The sequence below is a fragment of the Lampris incognitus genome, chromosome 6, assembly GCF_029633865.1.
Source record: "Lampris incognitus isolate fLamInc1 chromosome 6, fLamInc1.hap2, whole genome shotgun sequence".
NCBI classification, from domain to species: domain Eukaryota; kingdom Metazoa; phylum Chordata; class Actinopteri; order Lampriformes; family Lampridae; genus Lampris; species Lampris incognitus.
This window is the reverse complement of record NC_079216.1, coordinates 5128497-5147949: the sequence shown is the minus strand read 5'-3', so window position 1 is coordinate 5147949 and position 19453 is coordinate 5128497. Positions and strand designations below refer to the sequence as shown.

At 44.8% G+C, this 19453-nt stretch overlaps 1 protein-coding gene across 1 annotated transcript in view; it reads right to left on the bottom strand.

Annotated features, from left to right (window-relative positions):
- LOC130113955 (transcription intermediary factor 1-alpha-like) overlaps positions 1-19125 on the bottom strand; it is a 44183-nt gene extending 25058 nt beyond the window's left edge. Inside the window, exons 1-3 of the mRNA XM_056281667.1 lie at positions 18876-19125; positions 7732-7877; positions 582-597 (exon numbers count right to left, since the gene is read on the bottom strand). Coding sequence (XP_056137642.1) covers positions 582-597; positions 7732-7877; positions 18876-19125 — 412 coding nt within the window. The remainder of the gene's footprint in view (positions 1-581; positions 598-7731; positions 7878-18875) is intronic.
- Between the last annotated feature and the right edge of the window lie 328 nt (positions 19126-19453).

The following is a 19453-nucleotide window of genomic DNA, read 5'->3' as shown; positions in this document are numbered from 1 at the left end:
GGGAGGGAGGGGAGGGGAGGGGAGGGGAGGGGAAGGGGAGGGAAGGGAGGGGAGGGGAGGGGAAGGGGAAGGAAGGGGAGGGAAGGAAGGGGAGGGGAAGGGAAGGAAGGGGAGGGGAAGGGGAAGGGAAGGGAGGGAAGGGGAGGGGAGGGGAGGGGAAGGGTAGGGGAGGGAGGGGAGGGAAGGGGAGGGGGAATGGAGGGGAGGGGAGGGGAAGGGAAGGGGAGGGGAATGGAGGGGAGGAAGGGAAGGAGGGAAGGAAGGGAAGGGAGGGAGGGAGGGGAGGGGAGGGGAGGGGAGGGGAAGGGAAGGGGAAAGGGAAAGGGAAGGGGAAAGGGAGGGAAGGGGAGGGGAGGGGAGGGGGAGGGGGAGGGAGGGAAGGGGAGGGGAGGGGAGGGGAGGGGAGGGGAGGGGAAGGGAAGGGGAAGGAAGGGGAAGGGAAAGGGAAGGGGAAAGGGAAGGGAAGGAAGGGAGGAGGGGAGGGGAGGGAGGGAGGGGCAAATTGTTTAATTAAATACTAGAACGAGCCAGTGTATTTAACTTAATTTAAGATTTGCATTTTGCATGGGAGCGTCACCAACGTGACCTAAACACATCCTGGGTACACACAGGACAGGATATACGGACGCTCCGTCCACAAGTTGTAGTTCCAGTACTTAATTAGATCATTTTAGGTACAGGTATGATGCAACAATCGTTAGGAATGATAAAAAACAAACAATGAAAATAAGACTCAGGCTGAAAAAAACCCCTGAATTTCCCTTTAAATATATATATTTTTAATGTGGTTCAGCTCATGAACCTACTAACTCAAACTTTTTAAAAAATGTCTCTTTCGGATTTTTCCACCTTTTTCTCCCCAACTGTACCCGGCCAATTACCCCACTCTTCCGAGCCGTCCGGTCTCTGCTCCGCCCCCTCTGCCGATCCGGGGGAGGGCTGCAGACTACCACATGCCTCCTCCCATACATGTGGAGTCACCAGCCGCTTCTTTTCACCTGACAGTGAGGAGTTTCACCAGGGGGACGTAGCAAGTGGGAGGATCACGCTATCCCCCCACCCACCCGAACAGGCGCCCCAACTGACCAGAGGGGGCGCCAGTGCAGTGACCAGGACACATACCCACATCCGGCTTCCACTCGCAGACACGACCAATTGTGCCTGTAGGGAACCCAGAGGTAACACAGGGATTCGAAACCCGAGATCATCCACAGTGTTTTTAAAATAACGTGCTACGTCTCCCTGGCGAAACTCCTCACTGTCAGGTGAAAAGAAGCGGCTGGCGACTCCACATGTATCGGAGGAGGCATGTGGTAGTCTGGAGCCCTCCCCGGATCAGCAACCAACCGGGGACAGCGTGGAAGAGTGGGGTGATTGGCCAAGCACAATTGGTAGAAAAACGGGGGCGGGGGGGACGTCCTGGGACTTCTGCCTAAGAACCTGGTGAACTGATTGACAGTAAGTAGGGACCAATGGAGGCTCTGGCTTGCAAAGAGCCCTCCTGATTGGCTGATAAGGGGTCAGTACAGAGAAATTACTCTGTCTCCATCTGAAGTGCCTAGGGCAGCTACAGGATAGCTGGTGGGATGTAGAAGGAGTTTGGCTAAATAATGAATACAGCCATCTGTTCTCATTGGCTTTTAGCTAGTTAGTTAATTTCTTTGGCGGTTTGGCTGTGTCACAACCGTCCTCTTTGGGTAAGGTCTCAGTCTCAATGGATTTATAACTGCAGGTCTCAGCAGTAATCTCTTGGTCTTGTCCTGCCCACGAGAAGGTCTGTGAACTTTCTGAATGCATCACACCATCCTAACCTGAGCATGTGTGCCCGTGTCGTGAGCCCGTCCCCCTCTCTCTATCTCGCTCGTTCTCACTTCCCAGGACAAATGTTTCTTCCTTTATGCAGAAAAAGAAAGCCACTTCTTCTTCATCATTATACAGGTTACAACGAAATGTGTTTCTGTTGTGTAGGAGCAGTTTGGAAAAAGGGATTTAAGAAAAAAGTTGATTGTTGATGAGCCGTGACATTAAAAAAATGAAAATGTACTGTAAACAAAAGCAGGCCTAGTTGAAAATAACATATTGAATATCGCCCACCAGCTCATGTTTGGAGCAGTAGGACATTGCAGATGGGCCAGAAAGGAAGTCTGGCAAACAGCAACTGAGCTATTCTGACAGTCTGTGCTGCATAAGACTGCAGGCTAGAATTATCTACTTGGATAAAAACTGAATGTGCATGGATCAAACTCGCCTTGGCAATGAAATCAATAATCAATGAGTACAGTATCTGTTACCCATGAGAAAGTCTGGTGGTCCCTGAAGTAGATACAAGCACTGCTGGTTCATTGCTATTTATTATTTGAGGTTTACAATGCATCCCATCACTTTTCCTTGTATCTGAAACGACTTAGGGTCCTGTGATGGCCTGGCAGCCTGTCCAGGGTGTCTCCCCGCCTGTCGTCCAATCACTGCTGGGATAGGCTCCAGCATCCCCACAACCCTGGGAGCAGGATAAGTGGTGTGGCTCGATGGAGGAGCAGTTGGCAGCTGCAGCGCCCGGGGACCAACTCCAGTTCTTCTTTCCATTGGGCTATATACAAATAAAATTGACTTGACTTGCTCAGGGGCACAGGCAGGAGTATTAACCCGTAACCATGCACGTCTTTTGAAACCAGAGAACCCGGAGGAAACCCACGCAGACACGGGGAGAATATGCAAACTCCACAAGGAAAGGATCTGGGAAGGCCTGGGGTTCGAACCCAGGACCTTGTTGCTGTGATGTGACAGGGCTAACCACCGGGCCACCATGCTGTCCTGACTGATAGACTGTCTGATGACCATGGATCATCCCTCTCTCTCTTTTGACCGCCTGATGACTTCAGAGCCTGTTTGTGATGCGTCCTGTTGTACCTTGGACACAGTCCCACCCTCCTGGAGATTTATGCTATCATTTGCGCTGTTCTTGTTTAAAATTGCTTTTATACTATTTGTTCATCGCTATGACAACTTCAGCATCCCTCTCATCATTTATCTTGCTCTTCTTTCTCGCTCTCTGTGTGAACGCCGTGTTTAAGTCTGCCTCACTTCTTGTGTGTATGTGAACCCTTCTCTGCAGGGCCCCGCTGAGCAGAGCTGGTTTGTGGCGCGGGGTCCCGCCTGCTCTTGACTACATCTGTGGGGTTCCTGATGTTGACTTGGATGGTCACAGATTCACTAAATCTGCCTTACACTCTCTTTGCAAGTTTATTATCCAGCACATTTGAATTTGCTAAATTTCATGCAATTAAACTGTATGTATTCTACATTACCTTGCTCTGTGTAATCTATGACGTTGCATTATAATTCTGTTATTTTTGTGTACTTTGTGCATTTGACAACTATTGCATGTCTGTCCATCGTGGAGAGGGATTTCCCCACTGTTGCTCTTCCTGTGGTTTCCCTCATGTTTTTTCCTAATAAGGTCTGTCTTGGAGTTTTTCCTCATTCGGGTCTAGGGTCCAAGGATAGGAGGTGTCGTATGTCATATATTGTCATATATATTGTTGTATGCCTGTATGGATTGTAAAGCCCTTTGAGACTATCTTGTGATATTGGCTATACAAAAAAAACTTGTTTTGACTTGACTTTTTGCAAAAAAAAATTTTCTAGAGGAAAAAGCATTTATCTACGGTGTCTCGCCATCCTGTCTTAAAGTCTATGCTGACCAGCTGGCTCCAATCATCACGCAGATCTTCAACAGATCCCTGGAGCTGTGTGAAGTCCCCTCCCGCTTCAAATGCTCCACCATCATACTAGTCCCCAAGAAACCCTCCATCACAGGACTGAATGACTACAGGCCTGTTGTGTGGTGTTCCCAACACAAAATATTAACCAGTGTGGGTTGGTTGGTTCTGAATGTGCACATTCAAATGTGATTGGTGCTGAATGAGGTGGAGGTCAGCTATTGGTTGTTCCTGACGAGTATATAAGGCAGAATCGCCACCAGGGCGTTCTCTTGGTACTCCGCTCTACTCGGGATAGCTAGGTTGTTACAGCGTAATAATAAATATACTACGTTACTGTCATAAGTCTGCCGTGTGCACTTTCCAGTTATCTACTTAAACAGTTTTAGAACAGTATTAGTGTTTCATACACCACATGTTGTTTTGACGTCTGTGGTCATAAAGTCTTTCAAACGACTGGTGTTGGCCCTCGTGAAGAATGTCACAGGACACCTGCTGGACCCCTGCAGTTTGCCTACTGGGCAAACAGGTCAGTGGATGTTGTAGTCAACATCAGAATGCGTTACATTCTGTAACACCTTGACTGCCCAGCGACATATTTAAGGATCCTCTTTGTGGACTTCAGCCGAGCGTTCAACACTATTATTCCAGAAATCCTCTTCTCCAAACTCTCACAGCTCACTGTATCCCCCACCATGTGTCAGTGGATCACCAGCTTCCTGACAGGCAGGAAACAGTAGGTGAGGCTGGGAAAGTCACTTCTGGTATACAGGCAGTCAGCACTGGTGCTCCCCAGGGATGTGTCCTCACCCACTGCTCTTCTCCCTCTACACCAATGACTGCACCTCCAAGGACCCAACTGTCAAACTACTGAAGTTTGCAGATGACATTACGGTCATCGCACTCATCCAGGATGGCAAAAAGTCTGCATATTGGTGAGAGGTTGAGCAGCTGGTGCTCTTGTGCAGTCAGAACAACTTGGAGCTGAACATGCTCCAACTTGTTCTGGAAAAGTCAGTTTCATCTGTGGAGATGACATTGGACTTTAGGAGACACCCTCAGCCCTGCTCCTCCTCACAATATCCAACAGCCCTGTGTCAACTGTGACGACCTTCAAGTTTCTAGAAACTACCATTTCCAAAGACCTGAAGTGGGAGACCAACATCAACTCCATCCTCAAATAGGCCCAGCAGAGAATGTTCTTTCTGCTGCAATTGAAGAAATTGGTCTGTCCCAGGAGCTGTTGAGCCAGTTCTACACCACAGTCATTGACTCTGTCCTGTGCACATCCATCATGTTCTGTTTGGAGCAGCAACAAAACAGAATAGAACAGACTACAGTGAACAGTAAGGACAGCAGAAAAAAAATCATTGCAGTCCCCTGCCCACCCTGCAGGACTTGTATACCTCTAGAGCTGGAAATGCGCAGGCAGAATCAGCACAGACCCCCCTACACCCAGGACACACTCTGTTTGAACTCCTACCCTCTGGCAAGCACTACAGACCAATGTGCACCAAAACCACCAGACATAGGAACAGTTTTTTCCTACAGGCTATCTCTCTCATGAACACTTAACATTATGGTGCAAGAATAGACACTTATTATGTTAATATGATGCTTTGTAAATAGCCCCATCTAGTCAAGATGTCTCACCTAGTAAATATCTACAATGTGCACTATCTCTTTAAACCAGATGTGCAATACAAATGTTTGTGCAATACAAATGTAAATATACATTCAACCGCTGTACACTGCTTACAAATTATTGCTGTTATGCCTGTGGTTGTAACATAGGTATATAATTAGTATGTAGTTGTGAGGTGGATCGTAAGTGAACATATAGTGCATACTTCTGGTACATAAGCTAATATAGTGTCAGTATATAGTATTGTATATGGGCATGATGGGTTGTGGAGTCATGGTATGGTATAGTGTATGGCCAATATTGTATATAAGAAATATGGCATAACATATGGCATAGGTTGTTGATTACTCAACCCCAAATAAACTCGGTATAGTAGTGACATACCTGTTGTGCATACATGCTTGTCTCTAATGTCCAGTTGTTGTTCCATTTATTTCTTCTGTTTTTTCTTTTTAGTTTTAGTTTAGTTTAGTTTTTTGTGTGAGTGATGTATGCAAGTGCTCGAAGCTGCTGTGAACTGGAGTCAAATCCCTCATGTGCATAGACACACTTGGCCAATAAACTTGATTCCAATTCTGATTCTGATTCTTTAAATTAAAAACACTGACACTGTAATGGTGTCAGAGGTCTGTAAATGGGCAGGTCCATGTGGTGCTGGGTGGCAAACCAACTTGCAGGATAGTGGTAGAAAGAGGGTGTTGGACATGGGTATGGATGGAGGAGGAGGAGGCACAGGTCCTGTGACACCAGAACTCCTTTCTTGAGCCTTCCAGAGGTGTCGTGGGCCCAATTCAGAGAAAACATCCACGCCCATTTGATGACCCCGCTGAACGACTCCTGCCTGTATTCTTAGTGGTTGTAAAGGTCAGTAGCCAAATGAGCCATCTGGACCTTCATGTAGATTTTATGACGCAATTTCTGATGACCTCTCCTTAAGGGAGAAATTGGTTAAGTTGTTTTGGTTGAACTGGGCTTCCATGTGTAGCCCTTAATTATCAACACAAGGGATTAAACATCAGATCCTGTGCATTACTTAAGAATCCTCAATGTTAAGAAGATTTGACAGTTGATATAGTTTTTCTACTTCTCTCTTCACCTCTCACTCGTATTCTGTATTCTATCACTTGGTATTTTCAATGTGGTTTCATCTGAGGTAGAATTTCACGGAAACACCATCAGCAGAGATGCAAGTAAGGTGATATCTATCAGCTTTAACCTGCTCAAACAAGTCAATCTTTAGATAAAGTTTTTTAAGTGTTTCTGATGTGTCAGCTTTGCTTTTCTGGGTGGTCAGTTAGCTAAAATATGTCTAAGACGAACTAAGTTTAGCTCCACTGAAACACTGCTAAAGCATCTATTTTACAATGTCAACGTTTAGCGTCCAATACATCGATTTTTGACAGGTAATGGGAATTTGCTTATTTTACTGCACAAAATATTTGGTGTGTTCCAGGACCAAATGTGTCTCCACAGGACAGCCACAATGTGGAAGAATTTGTGAAGCCCTGCTGTGAACCAGCAAGTGGTGTGCTGGGAAAGTGTCCAAATTCCATCTGAAATTCATCCATCCATCCATCCGTCCGCTATCCAAACCGCTTATCCTGCTCTCAGGGTCGTGGGGATGCTGGAGCCTATCCCAGCAGTCACTGGGCGGCAGGCAGGGAGACACCCTGGACAGGCCGCCAGACCATCACAGGGCCAACACACACACACACACACACACACACACACACACACACACACACACACACACACACACACACACACACACACACACACACCTAGGGACAATTTAGTATGGTGATTCACCTGACCTGCATGTCTTTGGACCGTGGGAGGAAACCGGAGCACCCGGAGGAAACCCACGCAGACACGGGGAGAACATGCAAACTCCACACAGAGGACAACACCGAGACAACCCCCAAGGTTGGACTGCCCCGGGGCTCGAACCCAGCACCTTCTTGCTGTGAGGCGACCATGCTAACCAATGCGCCACCGTGCCGCCGATACAATTGCAATACAACAGAATATAAAAGCCCAAGGACTGTCATGCCCTTTTAAATTACAGAATGCCTGATCATGGATGCAATTTACTCTGTAAATTGGCTGTGGATTTATGGCCTAATGACATATTATTTGTGCTAGAACTCACTTGCAGTATACAGTAGTAAGGCATTCATGACTGCTGCATTTTAGTAGTAGGCTTACACTGAATTACTTACATCTGAAACTGATTTAAATAAATATCAATAAGTTCATATTTGTATCACTCGTGTTGCTTCTTCATAATTGTCTCCTAATTCTTGGTGTCATAGTGGACGGCAGTGTGCTGTGGTAGAATAAAGTTTTGTGAGACATTGTTCTCACCGTCCTGACCAGTCCTGACACACTGACCTGGACAGGCCTCTCCACGGTGCTGCTGGGAGCTTCCACGGAGTCCCTCACAAAGAAGTTCTCCATCACGTCCATCTCCATGCACTCCTGTCTGCACACCGGGCAGCGGATCACATTGACTGGAATCAAACAGGAACACATGCATGTGTGTGGGCTTAACATTAGTACTTGTTATGGTGACAAATGGAAAAAGCGAGGGACAGCTATCAGCAGAAAGTCAAAGCAGGATGCCTGGAGAGACTGACTGAATAGAGATGATGGATGGATGGATGGATGGATGGCGGGGTATGATAAGCAACTGTCAACAGCACGAGTGTTTCTTAGACACATTTGCAAGATGGAACAATATAAAAATTCGACAAAAAGGCGACACAGCAAACGGTGACTGTAATGGCCAGGTACATTTAGCCTATTAACAACGCTACTCATCAGAATCAGAATCACTTTGTCCTTTCATTTCATGCACTTGCACACATGAAATGAAACAACATCATTTCTCACAGCCCACAGCAGTGCAACACAAAGACAAAAACACATATCCAAGCACTACAAGAACACATATATCCAAACTAAGACACATATCTAAAAGAAAAGAAAAAATCACTGTCCAGGAGAACGAACGCCAGCCAGGATGACTGTCGGAACTGCCGGTCTGCATGGGCTAGCAGTTAGCTTAGCCTGCCCTGCTTCCATATCCTGTCCGACTGCTCTCGGTGTTTCCTCTTTGGGCGCAGCGCCGGTCAGGGCCGTGGTCCTTGGGCCCACCAGACGCAGGAGACCAAGCTCCCTCAGCCGATCCAACACCAGCTCTCCCAGCCAGACACCTTCGACACACCTCCCCCTACTCCACACTAAAAACACAGTCAAGGCTAGGCGAGGCCACCGCCAGACCGCTCTCGGTGTTATCAGAACTGCTGGTCTGCATGGGCTAGCAGTTAGCTTAGCCTACCCCGCTTCTGCATCCTGTCAGACCGCCCTCGGTGTTTCCTCTTTGGGCACAGCTCCAGGCAGGGCCGTGGTCCCTGGGTCCACAGGATGCAGCAGATCAAGCTCTCCCAGCCGATCCAGTGCCAGCTCTCCAAGCCATCAAACCAAGACAAACTTAGATGCAGACATGGACAAAGACACTGCATGGACAGACGGTACTGGGTGAGGCCGCTGCAAATGTGAATTTGCGCCGCCTTCTTCCCACACTTCCACATTATCATGCTTTTATAGTTGCGTTACCAAGATCTACCAACTCAATTTCCAGTATATTACTTTCTGCTTTTACATATAAATATACATCTCTTTATAGGCACCAAGTACTTTGGTTTAGTCAAGTTCTTTATATTTTGTATATTCCCTATAGTTTTTGCTTTATATTCTTACTATTGTGTGTATTTTTGATACGGTGTGCCTTTGGATTATGCGAGCTGTAATAATGCTTTAATTTCCCTTGGAGTCATTAAAGTGTCTGGATCTGGATGGCTCATTTTGATACCTGTCTGGTAATTCAAAATTGGTTTATTACAAATTATTACAGTTGTGGAAAGTTATCACATGGACTTTTAAGGATATACAATAACTGTCACTTTGTTTCCGCTCTACAGAGAGGTCATAGGGCAGGGTGAGCTTCAGATCCGATACACCGGCATCTTGATTTAGGACACTTAGGATAGAGCAAGTACATGCTGAACCGGGGCCCTTCATTTAAACAACAGTCTCTCTGATCAATACCAAATGCTATCTGATTTATTCTATGAACAAAACGCCCACATTGTTCAAATTGATTGATTGAGTTATGTTTTCAGCCTGTATACCCATTTGCCCCACACAAAATCTATTGCTACTACTACTACTACTACTACTTTTGGCTGCTCCCGTTAGGGGTCGCTACAGCAGATCATCTGTTTCCATCTCTTCCTGTCCTCTGCATCTTCCTCTGTCACACCAGCCACCTGCATGTCCTCCCTCACCACATCCATAAACCTCTTTGGCCTTCCTCTTCTCCTCTTCCCTGGCAGCTCCATATTCAGCATCCTTCTCCCAATATACCCAGCATCTCTCCTCCACACATGTCCAAACCATCTCAATCTTGTCTCTCTTGCTTTGTCTCCAAACCGTCCAACCTGAGCTGTCCCTCTAATATACTCGTTCCTAATCCTGTCCTTCTTCATCACTCCCAATGAAAATCTTAGCATCTTCAACTCTGCCACCTCCAGCTGCACCTCCTGTCTTTTCATCAGTGCCACTGTCTCCAAACCATACAACATAGCTGGTCTCACAACCATCTTGTAAACCTTCCCTTTAACTCTTGCTGGTACCCTTCTGTCACAAATCACTCCTGACACTCTTCTCCACCCACTCCACCCTGCCTGCACTCTCTTCTTCTGCACTCCCCGTTACTTTGTACAGTTGAACCCAAGTATTTAAACTCGTCCACCTTCGTCACCTCTACACCTTACACCCTCACCATAACATCCCATAGAAAAACTAATTTGCTATTTAAAAGACCCCAGTGCTAAGACTTGGTACTATGTATCTTTGTCAGTGTCCCGAATTGCGATTTTCTCATATCAAGCAGTACAGCAGATAACACAATGCATGGAGTTGACCACTGCCCTTAATGACAATACACGACCGCTGTACCGCCGGCCTGGCGAAGAAGCCAGCCAGCAACCAAAAACATTAGATCAGACAGTGAAGTCACTGCGACTTGAGATGGCCTCAAAGCCAGGACGCCGCTGCCTAACAGCATCTGACAGACGAGCACCTGACAGAAGAGCACCTGACAGAAGAGCACCTTCAGGATCAACCTACATCTCCACACAGCTACCTACACATGACTGCACACACACACGCATGCACACACACACACACACACACACACTGGTTTCCCTGCTTTTGAGAAGCATGTATAGGATGAGAAGAATGTGGGCTCTCACCTCAGGCAACTGAAACCCTGTAAAAACACTGAAAAACAGCCCCCCCCCATTTCACTCGCACATAAAACCTGAAAATCCCATCTAGTTTTTCTGCTCTGTGTCTATGTGTGTGTGTGTGCACGTCAGTATGTGAACTTTTTAAAAGTGTTCATACACAGAAGCCGTTTAAAGATTCTACATAGTTTAAAGATTCCAGCTAGTTTAAAGATTCTACATAGTTTAAAGATTCTAGCTAGTTTAAAGATTCTAGCTAGTTTAAAGATTCTAGATAGTTTAAAGATTCTAGCTAGTTTAAAGATTCTAGCTAGTTTAAAGATTCTAGCTAGTTTAAAGATTCTACACAGTTTAAAGATTCTACGTAGTTTAAAGATTCTACGTAGTTTAAATATTCTGCATAGTTTAAAGATTCTACATGGCAGCACGTATTTCACATGCACTACAAGGTTGCATCAGCAGTCAGAGGAAACAACACATTTCTCCTCCTTTGGGTTTCCGTGTCACAGGCTTTCATCTCATCTAAGTTAAACTACAAGGCTTCACAGCATGCTGTGGAGAGGTCTTGTTGAATGCACCACCACTAACGAAACATATTGGCTGTATAACAAACAGTTTGTTTTTTCAATATGTTGCGTTATTAGATCTGGTTATACTAAGTACACCATCATATTTATTCATGTAAAGGCTCCATCGTTTGTCTCAACAAAATAATTTGTCATTCAGTGCATGATCGAGTTTAACAAAATGACAGCAACAAGCGTAAGCCTATAGGCCAGATAACATAATTATAACTGTTAGAGTACGTCCTAATTTATAGGTAAAGCTGGCGTCCAGGTGGTGTGGTGGTCTATCCTGTTGCTTACCAACACGGGGATCCCCGTGTTACCTCCGTCTTGGTCGGGCGTCCCTACAGACACAATTGGCCGTGTGTGTGGGTGGGAAGTCGGATGTGGGTATGTGTCCTGGTTGCTACACTAGCGCCTCCTCTGGTCGGTCGGGGTGCCTGTTCGAGGCGGAGGGGGAACTGGGGGGAATAGTGTGGCCCTCCCACGTGCTACGTCCCCCTGGTGAAACTCCTCACTGTCAAGTGAAAAGAAGCGGCTGGCGACTCCACATGTATCAGAGGCCTCACCTCCTGCCTCCATGCTCCCATGACCTTTTTGATCTTTGGGGACATAAGCTTAACAGACCGTCATATATATATATATATATATATATATATATATATATATATATATATATATATATATATATATATATATATAAATGTCAACTGTTGACTACTGATTTACCTGAAAGAGCCACTAGGTGGCAGTTTAATTTAATTTTGTTACAAAATCAAGATTTCTGTGAACAATTTGAACTGGAAGTAGAAGTTTTAAAGATTTTTTTGTTGTGCATTTTCCCCCTTTATTGGATAGAGATAGTAGAGCAAGAGACAGGAAAGGCAGGGGATGACATGCAGCAAAGGACCCGGGACGGATTCGAACCCAGGGCGCTGTGATAAGGACTCAACCTTGTGTGGTATGCGCTCTACCAGGTGAGCCACCACGGCGCCCCCAGAAGTTTTAAAGCTTAATAGACAGTTAGTGGATGATTCTGGGTTATCTCTGGGACTCAATAAGACCTTGTAAGAAATAATGCAATTTCATATTTCTCTAACTGGAATAAAGAGCAACTTCGAAAAATACATGTTTTAGAAACTTCAGTATCTGATCTAGAGTGATACCAGCAAATAAATCATTCTGAACAAATAGTAAAGTCTTTCCCTTAAATAGAAATAGGGCTTCATTTATTACTGACACAGAGAGCCGAATTTGTCATACATAAAATTAGACTTAAACATTACTTTAATGACAATCACCCTAGTCGTCTTTTGGCTAATAAATTAAAAACAAATAACCAATTTATGCATTTTGCAACTATTACATCAGAAACCGGGACCACGTTAACCGACCCTAAGTTGATTAACCAAAGATTCTGTAACGTCTATAGACAGCTGTATACTTCAGATAACACTTCCTTGGTAGCAGATGGGGACAATTATCTTGAGAAACTAAATCTGACTTCACTATTAACAGAGGACGCTTCTATATTAGGGGCCTTTTTATCTCTTGATGAACCTGAATAAGTGTAAGTCACCTGGAAGTGATAGCATTCATCTGGAGGTGTATTTAAAATTCTAGACCCTTTTAGGACCACCGCTGTTGTGGATGTTTAATACAGCGATTCAGATAGGATCTTTTGGAAGAGATGTAAATATGGCACTAATAATGCTTCGTTTGAAAAAGGACAAGGATCCAACTAATTGTGCTAACTACCGCCCCCTGTCTTTGTTAAATCCAGATATCAAATTATCTGAAAGAAGATTAAATTATTTTCAAAGACACTTTCCAGCCATCCGGAGAACTACTTGCCTAAGCTGATTCATCCAGACCAAAGTGGATTTGTCAAAAAGCAGTAATCAGCTGACAGTTTACATCATCTATTACATATTCTGGATGCTTCCGATAACCTGGTATCATCAGATACTGTCAGTTGATGCAGAAAAGGCCTTTGACCAAATTCAGTCCCGTTTTTTTATGGTCATTACCGAATCATATGGGCTTGTGGTCAAATTTTATGAACATGGTAAAAATCATTTATGCGAATCCATCAGCTAGTGTAGTCACAGGTAACATATGCTCTCCTCCCTCTGAAATAAGCAGCAGCAGTCGTCAAGGAGACCCAGTCTCATCAATGTTAGTTATTTTATTACTGGAGCCATTGGTACAGTCCATTAGGTTATCTCCCAAGTATCATAAAAATAAAATAAATCTTCCCAGCACCATATATCCTTATTTGCTGATGACACCCTTCTGTTTGTTGCTGATATAACAATCTCTTGCATACATCCTCAATATCATCAAACAGTTTAGCTATGTCTCTAGTTACAAAATAAACTGGACTAACTGGCCTAACACGTCTTTGAACCCTATAAGTAAAGATGTATGTGCAAATTTTAATATCCCAGTAGTCTGTCATTTTAAATACCTAGGAATAAATGTATTTGCATCTTTAGAAAAAACAATCTCTAAGAACTATAGAGATGATTTGGAAAGATGGCATAATTTACCCATTTTCCTGTCAGGCAGAATCTTAATAATCAAAATGAACGTGCTTGCTAGAATACATTTCTGTAGTTATACATTACCTCTAGCACCCCCTCCAAAATACTGGGACAAAACACAGTATTATACTAGGTTTTTGTGGAGAGGCAGACACCCAAAAATAAAACTGGCTAACCTACAAAAAAAGAAGGAGTTAAGAGTTATCAAAATTGTATTTCCATCTCTTACCTTTTGTCCCTTAATAAGTTGGTTTAATGGCAATACTTATGCTCCATGGCTCAATATCAAGAGGAATTTGGTGGCCCCAGTTCCATTGAATGACATTTTGTTTAAAGGTCTTTCTATTAGAAAATGTAGACTGAGGTATACTCTAATAATAGCTTTGGCAATTCAAAATTTACAGAAAATAGAAAAGATATATAATTGGAATTCTAAAGGCATGCTACCACACCAATATTTTATAATGGCTTGTTAAAGTCTTAAAATCTGGCGGACACTTTTTGATCTCACCTCAATGGTATAATTCAGGTATACATAGCGAAGGAGGCATTCAAAGAAGGGTGAATCAGCTCATCTGGACACAATGTTTATTGACAGAAACGTTTCACAAGTGATCTCTTCAGTCTCAATTGACTGCAGGTGTCTCCACCCTTATAAACAATACAGTGGCTGCAGGTGTCTCCACCCTTATAAACAATACAGTGGCTGCAGGTGTCCCCACCCTTATAAACAACACAGTGACTGCAGGTACCCCACCCTTATAAACAATACAGTGACTGCAGGTACCCCCACCCTTATAAACAATACAGTGACTGCAGGTGTCTCCACCCTTATAAACAATATAGTTACATAACGACCGAAACCAACGACCAGTTTCATATGCAAGTATGGGCGTGACCATTAACTAGAGTTTCAATGGCCACGTGTAGTATTCACAGAGGATTTGGGAATGATTGCAATCACAGCATTGTAAGATGGCAATAAATGTACTCTTAGCCCCCCCCCCCCGGTTGGGGATGGTCTTTCCCTCTTAACACAGATGTCGCCATCTTACAATGCTGTGATTGCAAACATTCCCAAATCCTCTAGGAATAGTACACATGGCCATTGAAACTGTAGTTAATAATCACCCCCCCCCAATCTGCATATGAAACTGGTCGTTGATTTCAGTCATTATGCAACTGTATTGTTTATAAGGGTGGGGATACCTGCTGTCAGTTTAGAGTGAAGAGGTCACTTAGATGAGTGATGAAACGTATCTATCAACAAATGTTGTCTCCAGATGAACTGATTCATCCCTCTTTGATTTTCTTACCTGGATTATTGAGCACGCATGAAAACATTTAGGGTACATTATAATGATACTGGTTTAAGAAGCTAAGTAGCTAAGTAGGGCACTCCAGACGTCCCTCTCCCCAGCAACACCCTCCAGCTCCTCCTGGGGGATCCCAAGGCGTTCCTAGGCCAGATTGGACGTGTAGTCCCTCCAGCGAGTTCTGGGGGTACCCCGGGGCCTCCTCCCAGTTGGTCGTGCCTGGAAAACCTCCCGAAGAAGGCCCCCAGGAGGCATCTGAGAGGGACATCTGGAGTGCCCTACTTAGCTTGCTGCCACCGCGACCCGACCCCAGAGAAGCAGCTGATAATGAATGAATGAATGAATGAATGAATGAATGAATGAATGAATGAGTGGTTTAAGAAGCTTTCAGAATTTGAGGGGAACATAATTGTCATCTAACTCCATTTTTTTTCTATATTTATAATTACGTTCTGCTATACAGGCTGCAAGTGTTTTGAGTGACAGGCACTCTACCACTCGTTCAATAATGGATTCAGTTAAAAAACCACCAGGATTAAATTAAAGGACATCTCTCTTTAATTTATAATGCTTTGTTAGAACACACACCGACTCCATTAGCGATAAGAACAACATGGACTACAGACTGCTCTGAATCACCAATAGATGGGGCCAGAGTTGGTAGGAATGCCTCACGTTCCTCACAAAATCTAACTCATGAGCTAACAAACCTAAACTTCAGATATCAAACTTGCTGGATACCAAAGTGGTGTTTTACGATGAAAGTACACAACGACGTCTCCAAACTCTACCCTGTGTGATTTGAACCAAATGGGGACGTTTTTACATATCACCTGGGAGTGTCCATCAGTTAGAACAAATAACAAACTCCTCTCTGAAGCACTCAGTTTGGAGATCGAGTGCTCTGCAGAGCGTATATGCTCCCCAGAGTGTATATGCTCTCCAAAGTGTATATGCTCTGCAGAGCGTATATGCTCTCCAGAGTGTATATGCTCCCCAGAGTGTATATGCTCTCCAGAGTGTATATGCTCTCCAGAGTGTATATGCTCTCCAGCGTGTATATGCTCTCCAGTGTATATGCTCCCCAGAGTGTATATGCTCCCCAGAGTGTCTATGCTCTCCAGAGTGTATATGCTCCCCAGAGTGTATATGCTCTCCAGAGTGTATATGCTCTCCAGCATGTATATGCTCTCCAGCGTGTATATGCTCTCCAGAGTGTATATGCTCTTCAGAGTGTATATGCTCCCCAGTGTATATGCTCTCCAGAGTGTATATGCTCTCCAGAATGTATATGCTCTGCAGAGTGTATATGCTCTCCAGCATGTATATGCTCTGCAGAGTGTATATGCTCTCCAGCATGTATATGCTCTCCAGAGTGTATATGCTCTCCAGCATGTATATGCTCTCCAGCATGTATATGCTCTGCAGAGCGTATATGCTCTCCAGAGTGTATATGCTCTCCAGCATGTATATGCCCTGCAGAGCGTATATGCTCCCCAGAGTGTATATGCTCTCCAGAGTGTATATGCTCTCCAGCATGTATATGCATTGCAGAGTGTATATGCTCTCCAGCATGTATATGCTCTCCAGAGTGTATATGCTCTCCAGAGTGTATATGCTCTCCAGCATGTATATGCTCTCCAGAGTGTATATGCTCTCCAGAGTGTATATGCTCTCCAGCATGTATATGCTCTCCAGAGTGTATATGCTCTCCAGAGTGTATATGCTCTTCCGTGATGATGCGGGGCAGAATTTTAACCATACTCAGAAACAGCAGTGGCTATCAGCACGCACTGTTGCTCAGCTGATGGTGGTGGTTAGGTGGCAACCACCGCATGCATGCTGCTTCTACTTACCAGTGGAATCTCACTAGAGAGTTTATCTATGGAGCTCGTTGTTGCTAGGATGAACGGAGCAGGCCAGGTTACGCTCGAGGCTAGGAAGGAGGCACTCAGTGCAGCACCTTTTTTATTCTTATCTTGTTTCCTTGTCTACTCTGCACTGCCCTGTCAGGAAATATCCTGCATGTGCGGTGGAGTTTACAGGAAGACCTGCGGGGGCGGGGTACTAGGTGTATGCTTTCTGTATCTTTTATAATGCCCCTTTTCCACTGCATGGTACCAGTTCAACTCGACTCTACTCTATTCGACTCTACTCGCTTTACTTTATGGGATTTTGTTTCCCCCTGCAGATAGCATCCCCCCACGGCGAAGTCCCGCTGGTCATTTGTGAGCGTGTTGACTAGTTTTTTTTTAAAGATTTGATTTATATTTAAATAAATTTACATATATTTATGTATATTTATTTTATTTTATTTATCATTTATTTATAGTGGTGTTTTCATGTCACCTTTTAGTATGGGCTCAGCTCACTTGGAACCTCGACGGAGGTGGTACCAAGAAATGGTACCTGGTACCAGGTAGTATCCCTGACTTCTGCCCAATGGAAAACCAAACAAAGCGAGTAGAGTAGAGCTGAGTCGAGTCGAGCCGGTACCACGCAGTGGAAAAGGGGCATTAGTCATAATGGCGTGGCTGTATTGTGACCAAAACGTTAAGTTATGAATTCATTAAGAGAAAAAAAAAGTTTTGATTTATTTATTTTTATTTTGTTTATTTACCTGTCTATCAATGCACTGGTTTATATAACATATATAACATAACTACATGTTATGCTATTGACAGGGGTTACCTGTTGATGTGCACCTGCAAACCTTGAGGAAAATAAAATAAATTAAAGATTGGTCACAAAAAAGACCTATCAGTATTTTTGTCTTGCAATTTGCGGTTTATTCTAACTCTGAATGATGGAAAGGACCAGTGTCATTTTTCCTCCCGTGCCGTTCCCCCTAAAACTGTCCAGAGTCTCCGCTCCTCGCCGTCCTCGGCTTCGGACTCTCTGGAAAACTCTCTGGCATTACGGGACTCTGCCAGGTGTCCCAGAGACATCTGTTTTCACGTGGAGGTCATCAATCTCGATCTCTTGACTGTCACAATCTCTGACCCCTTTACGGGGGGCAACAACACGACCTTTGACACCTGACTCATTATACAGCCGGCCCTCTGACCTCTCACCCACGTTAAAGCCATAAATCACGTCCTGGCGCATGGTTTCTCACGTGAGACAGTTGTGGCCTCTCATCCAGGTGGAGGACATAAATCAGTTTTTGGCAGAAGCTGGTTTTGTGGTAATCTGAGGTGGAGTGTTTTTTGGCTGTGTATTTTCAAATCTAGCTCACACGTGCTAATTTCTCCAGAGTTACATATTGTAGCTTTAATATGTGAAATGTGATGTATCGATACTGTAACTGATTGATTCATGGACTGACTGACTGATTGATTGGACTGACTGACTGATTGATTGATTGATTGATTGATTATAGACAGACAGCTAGAGAGAGAGGGAGCAAGATAGATAGATAGACAGACAGACAGACAGACAGACAGAGAGATAGATAGAGATAGATAGATAGACAGATAGATAGATAGAGCGATAGATAGATAGAGCGATAGAGAGATAGATAGGTAGATAGACAGAGCGATAGAGACATAGACAGATAGACAGACAGATAGATAGACAGATAGATAGATAGAGCGATAGAGAGATAGACAGACAGACAGACAGACAGACAGACAGACAGACAGACAGATAGATAGATAGATAGATAGATAGATAGATAGATAGATAGATAGATAGATAGATAGATAGATAGATAGATAGATAGATAGATAGATAGATAGGTAGGTAGGTAGTAAACAAGAGACTCACGTGGTGTGGTGGCGCTGTCCACGGGGGAAGCCATGATGGCTAAATTCCTGGAAGGCGACGGGAGACATTTCTTGCAGAAAGAGTGAAGACACGGCAAAAGTTTGGGCTCCCGGCTGTGGAAGTTGAGATTACAAACGGGACACACGTCCAGGAGATTCAAACCGACCTCCTCCTCCTCCCGGACGGGCATGCTCTCCGCTTCATTCCCCATCGGGATGACGGGCTCCTGTTTTCCAACGCCCTCGTCCATCTCCGGACTCTCATCCGGACGCGGGCAGCCACAGACGCGGTCACTTCAGCGGACTGTCCACGCAGGCTGTCATGGCAGACGCCTGAAATTACATCCGGTTAAACCGCCCCCGTCCCTCGCAAGGGGAGCGGCGCACCTCCGCTGCCTGCAGACGCGCTCGGCTCAGGCGACGCGCGGCGCGCTTCGTTTGTAAATCGGCGCGTTTACGCCGGACGGACCCGGATCAGACAGGAAGACACCTACCGACTGCAGCCCGCAGATGCCGCCGCCGCCGTCTGCAGGCTTCCGTCCGACATGTGCGAGCTGATGCTCGTGTGGTGTCACACGG